We start from the raw sequence: 7,500 nt of genomic DNA, 5'->3' as shown, positions 1-7,500 counted from the left end.
ATTACTGCAATCTACATCACGCATGCATGTCTCTGCTGTTCCTGTACGAACCTGGGTGGCGGAACAGAGGGACACGTGAAGGCAAAATACCGAATTAACCAAGCAGTAAGACATTTATTTTGTTTACCACGTTGTTCTTTCCCTTCTACCCATGGTTAAGGACTAAGTGGAGCTTGTATATTGGGATTTCATTTAATTGGATTTTTGATTTATTGTCAATATTATGTAAACTAGTCTTTTGGCTATAATTGGGTGCATTTACATGTTAATGTTCATGAATGTACACTGTCCCTCTTGATCAAATAAACACATTGATTGATTGATTGAACCATGAATAAAATACATCATAACCGCTGACTACCATGAACAAAAGACACGAACGCATGAGGCATGGTGAAATACCAGTACAAAGCTTATCAAAATGTTTAATAAGAGGGCCAAAAAAAGCACATCACAAACATATTAATACTTTCCCTATGAAAAAAGTGATTAAAGATGATACAAAAAAAAAAACATGACGAGCCTCACCATTCTCAAGTAGGCTACATTATGTATACAACCCACTGTCCTATGCTTAACACGTAAAGTGGTGTTGTTGCAAGAGCGCCAACATGTAAAAGACGGCTTAAATGAAATGAGCAGACGGGGGCATCTGGAGAGGACCTGTCATCGATCACACATGATTACAGTACACAAATGACCCCAGGGCAAACAAAGTAAACATAATTATGGAGCTGTGAAATTATTCTCAACTAACCGCAGATGAACAGGTGCTCCTTTAGCCAAACAGAATGCTGATTGGTACGTGTACAAAATGAACAGACACGTGAGGAACGTAGATCTGTCTGTATTTTTTTTTTTTGGCAAAGTGCATTTTAAAATGAATACAAGTGGGAAAAAACAGGAAATAACATAAAGCCTCAAAATGGCTAAAACAATGTTTAGAGCAGGTTATTGCTTTGTAAAGGGAGTCAAATGGGCAGTGTTGTAAAACAATTCATCTTCCAGGAACCCTCTCGATTTAGTGCATAATTTAGTGTTTCTGAGAGAGGTCATTGCCTCAGGTGTATGGCTTAAAGTGGGTAGCACAACAACGCACTCACACCCACGGTATATAAAGTATGGCACACAGACACATGGCTAACCACAGGCAGACTTCAGAGCTTTAGCGTCATAACAACGCTAAAGCTCCACACACAGTGCAGCTGTGGACTGCTGTGCTGATCAAAATCACGTTAAGGTGATAAAGGAGGATGATTTCATCTGTGATGTGTGACACGATAAGGTGATTAAGGAGGGCGATTTCATCTGTGATGTTTGACACGTTAAGCAAAAACAGTTCAAAGGGCCCCCTGGGACAGTTTACACGTTAGGGCTGGTGATCCTGTTCTCAGCAACAAAATCCTTCATTTCATTTCAATACATTTTCCAAAGACATTACGAGAAATATTATTATCCCTGATTCTGGATTGGCTTGGGGGGGTTGTGATGATATTCCATTACCATACTGTTGCCCAATTAAGACAAACAGCATCTAATGGGTCACGTAGAAAATACAACTCAAAAGGATAATCTAAGTTACACCAAAACATGCACTAGATTAAGAAACACACTACCTACCTAATTCAATACTGTTATTTTCCTTCCAAAAGGAACTATATCTTCCAGGCACGTGGACACAAAGGGCCCTGGATCTGGCTGGCAGGCGGACTCACTCTAGCGGTACAGGACGACCCACTGAGGAGGCATAGTACTAGGAAAGTGCATTCGTAACGCGGATGGGTGTCGAGTTCAAGGCGGTTAGTACAACGGTCTTACAAAATACCTATAAAAGTCTAACAAACACGGCACGGAGTGTGAGCGGGTGAGGCCTGGAGAATCTAAAAAACACAACCGCATCGTCGGTCAGGGCCGGAGAGCTAAACTCAACCGTATCCTCGGTCAGGGCCGGAGAGCTAAACTCAACCGCATCCTCGGTCAGGGTCGGAGAGCTAAACTCAACCGCATCCTCGGTCTGGGCCGGAGGGTCTAAACTCATCCACATCCTCGGTCACACGTGTTTCACAGCATGCAGATGGGAAATCAGAGCACAATTCGCCCACATATTCTTACCAGTTATAAGAAAATACAATTAGGTCGCTTCAAATCCACCACCTCTATCATCCGAAGAAACACATTTTCTTTTTGAAGGTGCACATTCATTGGGAAACATTTTTTTTTATGTTAAGCATGCATTTTGTTTTATGTGATCAAAGCAGGACCACAACCAAATAATCTTTGCATAGTACTGGCCGCAAACATTCCATCTTTCGCATAACAAATAACACTGATAAACGCATTACACACTCGGAGACAGGGCCAACATCAATGTGTCTGATCTGATTTGATGTGAGCTGCAAAACTTTGTGTCTGAAAAGTCTGAAATGCCCTTTAAAAAGGTGAATATACCCATGATGCTTTGCAGTACAGCATGTGAAACCTAACCTACAGTGAAAGTGTGGGTAGCATGTTGGATTCAACTATGAACTACCGGGAGGAGTGGATTAATCTGTGGTTTTGATGGATGGACGAGCTAAACATTTGAAATGGATCAATATGGACACAGATGGCAAATTCTCTAGTCTCCTTCATGGCTTTGGCCGCAGACAGGTTGCGAGAAAAAGAAAAAAGGAAAATAAAGAAAACAACAACAGCTTTGACGTCTTTGGCGGCGGCGGCGGCGGGCGTCACTTGGTATCGGTTGACATTTTGCACATCATCAAGATCTGCCTCAGGGCCTTCTGCACGTCTTCATCCATCTGACCCTGTAAAGGACACGGGACTTTAGCTAAATGTTACCAGCCACTCTCAACACACACACACACACACACACACACACACACACACACACACACACACACACACACACACACACACACACACACACACACACACACACACACACACACACACACACACACACACACACACACACACACACACACACACACACACACACACAGCTCTGATAAGCGCTCTTATCTCAGGGGAAAGCACTGGGTTATGCTAATTAACTAGGTGACATTTATGGTGGATTTTTATTCCACTGATGCTATCACAGACCTGGACAGCGTAGAGGAGATGCATCCTGTAGACGGACACAATCTCGTGGTGCTGCTTCTTCGATTCCTTTTGTAGGAACGAGAGAGAGAGAGAGAGAGAGAGAGAGAGAGAGAGAGGGAGATAGAGAGAGAGAGAGGTAGAGACAGAAAAAAACAGAGGGATTTAGAGACCGAATAGGACATTGACAATTCTAATTCTTTTGTCACACTGACAACATAATATTTTTGAACTCCTTAGAATTCACAGGTACTTCTCCTACAGAGCTATTAACCCTCCTGGAACGATAACACGCACACACACGCACACACACTGCGAGGGACTCACTGTGAGCTGGTACTGGAGCTGTTTGACCTGCTGCTGCAGGGCCTCTAGCTGCTGGTTCTGCTGGTTTTGCTGCTGCTGCTGCAGTTGCTGCTGCTGCCTCTTGGGGGCGCTGCCACTGTAAGAGAGCTGGGACAGGCTGTTCAGGGCCTCCTTCAGCTTGGCCACCTCCTTCGACAGATCGTCAATCTGAGGGGAAGGATGAAGGCAGGATAGAGATGACACATCTGCATGTGTAAGAATATCTTTGGAATGACCCTTCAAGATGGGGCTACTGTGAGCTTACACTAAATCAGCGACGATCAATTGGAAAGAAGTCAATGTGTTTTGTTAGTGTTTCGTCAGAGCTGTGTTTTTGCATGTTTATTAATATGGAGCTATTTTCCCTCGACAGAGTACCAACAGATAACTCCGCTGCGCGTCGGGGTGCTGTTCGCCCCGTCGGGATTTATTTTTGGATAATGAGCTCCGGACAATACATTATCCCTTACATAACGTTTACCTGAAGTACAAAGGTAGCAAAACATTATGGAATTATCGTCCCAAAGAAATAACAGTAACCAACCTTCTTGTTCTTCTCCCTCTCGGACGCCACGTGGTTCTCCACCTGCTTCTTCAGGTGGCTGATGTGGTCCTGGGCCTCGCGCTGCTTGGCGCCCAGGGCCTTGTTCTCCTGCAGCCTGGTGGCGGCCAGCTCCTCCAGGGTCTGCCTCTCGGCGCGGCCGTCCCTCACCTCCTGCCAGGCGCCCGTGGCCTCCAGCGCCATCTCGTCCTGCTTGCGCAGCGCGTCCTGGAGCTGACGGGTGACGTGCGCCGCCTCGGCCTCCAGCTTCTGGCGCAGGCGCTCGTGCTCCGGCCGCGGCACCGTGTCGTCGGGCGTGCGCTCCTGCTCCACCGTCAGCCGGTTCTGCAGCGCATCCACCTGCAGGGCCTTCTGGGAGAGCTGCTGCTTCAGCGCGTCCGCCTGGACCTCCAGCTCCTTGATGGCGCTGCCCAGGGACGACACCACCTGCGTGTGGTCGCCCAGGGACACCGTCGCCTGGGCCTGCGCCTCCATCTCCTGCTTGAGCTGCTCGATCTCTTTCAGGGCCTCGGCGTGCTTGGCCTCGCTCTCCTCCGCCTGGTGAATGGCGGCCTGCAGCTGCGTCTCCATGGCAACCTGTGTCGTCGGGGAGTCAGGTTTCTCCGGGGTGGGCTCGGGGGACTGGCTGGTCTTGAGCTGGCCGCGCACGGCGCTCAGCTCGCTCTTGGTCTCGCTGTAGGACTTGGAGAGCTCGCGCAGGCGCCTCTGCAGGCCCTCAATCGCCTCGCCCGACTCCGTCTTCAAGGCCTCGAAGTCCTTGGCGGCGGACTCCACCGGCACCATGCCCTTGATCGCCTCCTGGAGGATCTTCACGTCCACCTGCGCCTCCTTGTACTTCTCCACCAGCAGTGCTTTCTCCTTCTTGAGTTTCTCCAGCAGGGTGCCGTGGCTCTCTCGCTCGTGGCTGTCCTGGTTGGCGAGGATCTCCAAGCGGGCCTCCAGGTCGCAGATGCGGGCGGCGTCCCGTTCCCCTTGCTCCCGCGCGCCGGCCAGCTTGACCCTCTGCTCCTTGACCTCCAGCTCCAGGCAGCTCTTCAGCTTCTGCACCTTCTGCATGACGGCGTCGTCGTCGTCCTGCTCGCTTCCGCGTCGGCCTCCTCCTCCGCCCTGAGCCGCCGACGCTGACACCGCGGCACGGAGCGTCTGCACCTCCTGCACGGCCCGCAGGTACTTCTCCTGCGCGGTGGTCAGCTTGGACTGGAGGTCCGCCACGCTCTCCAGCATGCTCCTCTCCTGCAGCCTCTCGTCCATCATGACGGGGCTCAGGCGGGCCTGCAGCGAGCGGTACTCCAGCTGGCTCACCTGCAACTTGGATTGGACGTTGTGCAGCGTCTCCCTGAGGAGGAGGAGCTCCTCCTCGCTACCGCCTCCTCCTCCTCCTCCTCCGCCGCCGCCCTTCAGGTCCTCCTCGACGGCAGACACCTCGGACAGCTCCGCTTCCGAGAGCGAAGGGTGCTCGAAGTCGGCCCGCGTGGAGTGGTAGGAGGCGTTGGAGTCGATGCTGTTGGGCCGCGAGTCGTCTTGGCCTTCCTCTCCTTGTGGAGCTGGACGTTTCTAGAAGACAGACAAAAAGACAGAGAGACAGAGAGAGAGAGAGAGAGAGAGAGAGAGAGAGAGAGAGAGAGAGAGAGAGAGAGAGAGAGAGAGAGAGGGGGAAGGGGAGAAAGAGGAGAGAAGGTGACTAAAAGACGTAACAAAAGACACTCACACATTGAACATCTGAAGACATGTTTTAAAAAACATTCGGCCACGTTGCCACTACTTCAACTGGGAGACTGAGCGATAAACACAAACAGTGACCTGGATACGCGTTTTCCTTAGACTCTCTGAGAGAACACAAACATGGACACATGTTTTTCCCCAGACTCTAAGCCTTTTGAACTCGCTGAGAGAACACACAGCGCCATTAGACCTCCAAACAGAATATCACTTCAAGGGCCACAGTACCACTTCAAGGACCCCATCTAGCGCTTCAGTGAGAAAACAAGCTTATCTCCCTCATCACTTATTTAAATCCTTTTTAGATGTGGATTCAGTCATTCTGGGTGCATACACTACTATTCCAAAGTTTGGATTCACTGAGAGAAAAAATTAAAAAAAATCACACTTTTTCTATCGAAATAACCTAAAATGGATCAAAAATAAAGTGTACACGTTGTAAATATTACATCTGGAAATGGCCGATTCTGAATGGGAAGTCTACCCTAAAAGGAAACCACTAAACTGGGCAAAATGAAATGGATACTAGGAGAAAGATGATTGAAAATAAGTTGAGGCATTTGGATCACAGAGAGGAAAATTTGTATCACCGAACAAATGATAATATGCCTGAGGATGGCTTGACATCATCATCTCTCGAGCACAGACATGTGATGGTCTGGATGTGCTTTGGTATGTAAAGTCTGTCATTTGTACAGAGTAGAATACATCTTTAACAAGGAAGGAACAAACAGAAGGCTAGAACTTAATTTCATCTTAACTCCATTCCCATGCCATCCCCTGTGGACGCCACTTGACTATAGCCAACGCTATCCTGCAATAAATTACGCAAGAAGAGAGAGAATTAATTTAACTGAGAGAAGCAGCAGACCAGCGGGGATGCTTTGCAATCACAGGAAACGGATGATTCTTTGATTAAAGCACAAAATTGTCATCTCAAGCAGATATCATTATTTCTGACTCGGTTAGTCTTCTTTTGATTACTTTTGTGCCTTATATGAGGGATATGAGTTCTTATAAAACAAGTCCAACTTTTGAACAGTAGGTTATATCAATGCTGATGATGATCAACTTATCAATAGGACCAAAGTTGTCATTAAAAGCTTATGAACAGCATGAGTATTTCACCTTTGAGATTGATGTCCATAGAGTGATTCAAGGGATGACACTGATGACCAACACACACACACACACACACACACACACACACACACACACACACACACACACACACACACACACACACACACACACACACAGTGACCTGAAGACCAGCTCACAGCTTCCTTCAGCTCATCGGTCCGCTACGTACTACTGATGACCAACACACACACTGTGACGTGAAGTAAAGCTCATGGGCCCACTATATACCACTGATTACCAACACACACACACAGTGACGTGAAGACCAGCTCACATTATAGCTTCCTTCTGCTCATCGGTCCAATCTGTACCACTGATGACCAACACACACACACACACACACACACACACACACACACACACACACACACACACACACACACAGTGACCTGAAGACCAGCTCACATCAGGGCTTCCTTCAGCTCAACAGTCCGCTAAGTACCACTGATGACCAACACACACACACACACACACACACACACACACACACACACACACACACACACACACAGTGACATGAAGTAAAGCTCATGGGCCCGCTATGTACCACTGATGACCAACACACACACACACACACACACACACACAGTGACGTGAAGTTCAGCTCATGGGCCTGTGACGTACCTTGATGA

The 7,500-nt window shown here is 48.3% G+C and overlaps 1 protein-coding gene across 3 annotated transcripts in view; it reads right to left on the bottom strand.

Annotated features, from left to right (window-relative positions):
• Positions 1-389: 389 nt before the first annotated feature.
• rai14 (retinoic acid induced 14) overlaps positions 390-7,500 on the bottom strand; it is a 45,599-nt gene continuing 38,488 nt past the window's right edge. For all 3 annotated transcript variants that reach the window (XM_080842404.1, XM_080842406.1, XM_080842405.1), the window contains 5 exons: positions 7,493-7,500; positions 3,989-5,560; positions 3,427-3,612; positions 3,103-3,168; positions 390-2,804 (listed from right to left, as the gene is read on the bottom strand). The exon at positions 7,493-7,500 is cut by the window's right edge and continues 94 nt beyond it. In XM_080842404.1, the coding sequence (XP_080698530.1) occupies positions 2,727-2,804; positions 3,103-3,168; positions 3,427-3,612; positions 3,989-5,560; positions 7,493-7,500 (1,910 nt within the window). In that variant the 3' untranslated portion in view covers positions 390-2,726. The remainder of the gene's footprint in view (positions 2,805-3,102; positions 3,169-3,426; positions 3,613-3,988; positions 5,561-7,492) is intronic.

This window comes from Sprattus sprattus (genome assembly GCF_963457725.1).
Source record: "Sprattus sprattus genome assembly, chromosome: 7".
Lineage (NCBI taxonomy): Eukaryota > Metazoa > Chordata > Actinopteri > Clupeiformes > Clupeidae > Sprattus > Sprattus sprattus.
The sequence above is the reverse complement of the archived record's forward strand: the minus strand, read 5'-3'. Positions and strand labels throughout refer to the sequence as shown.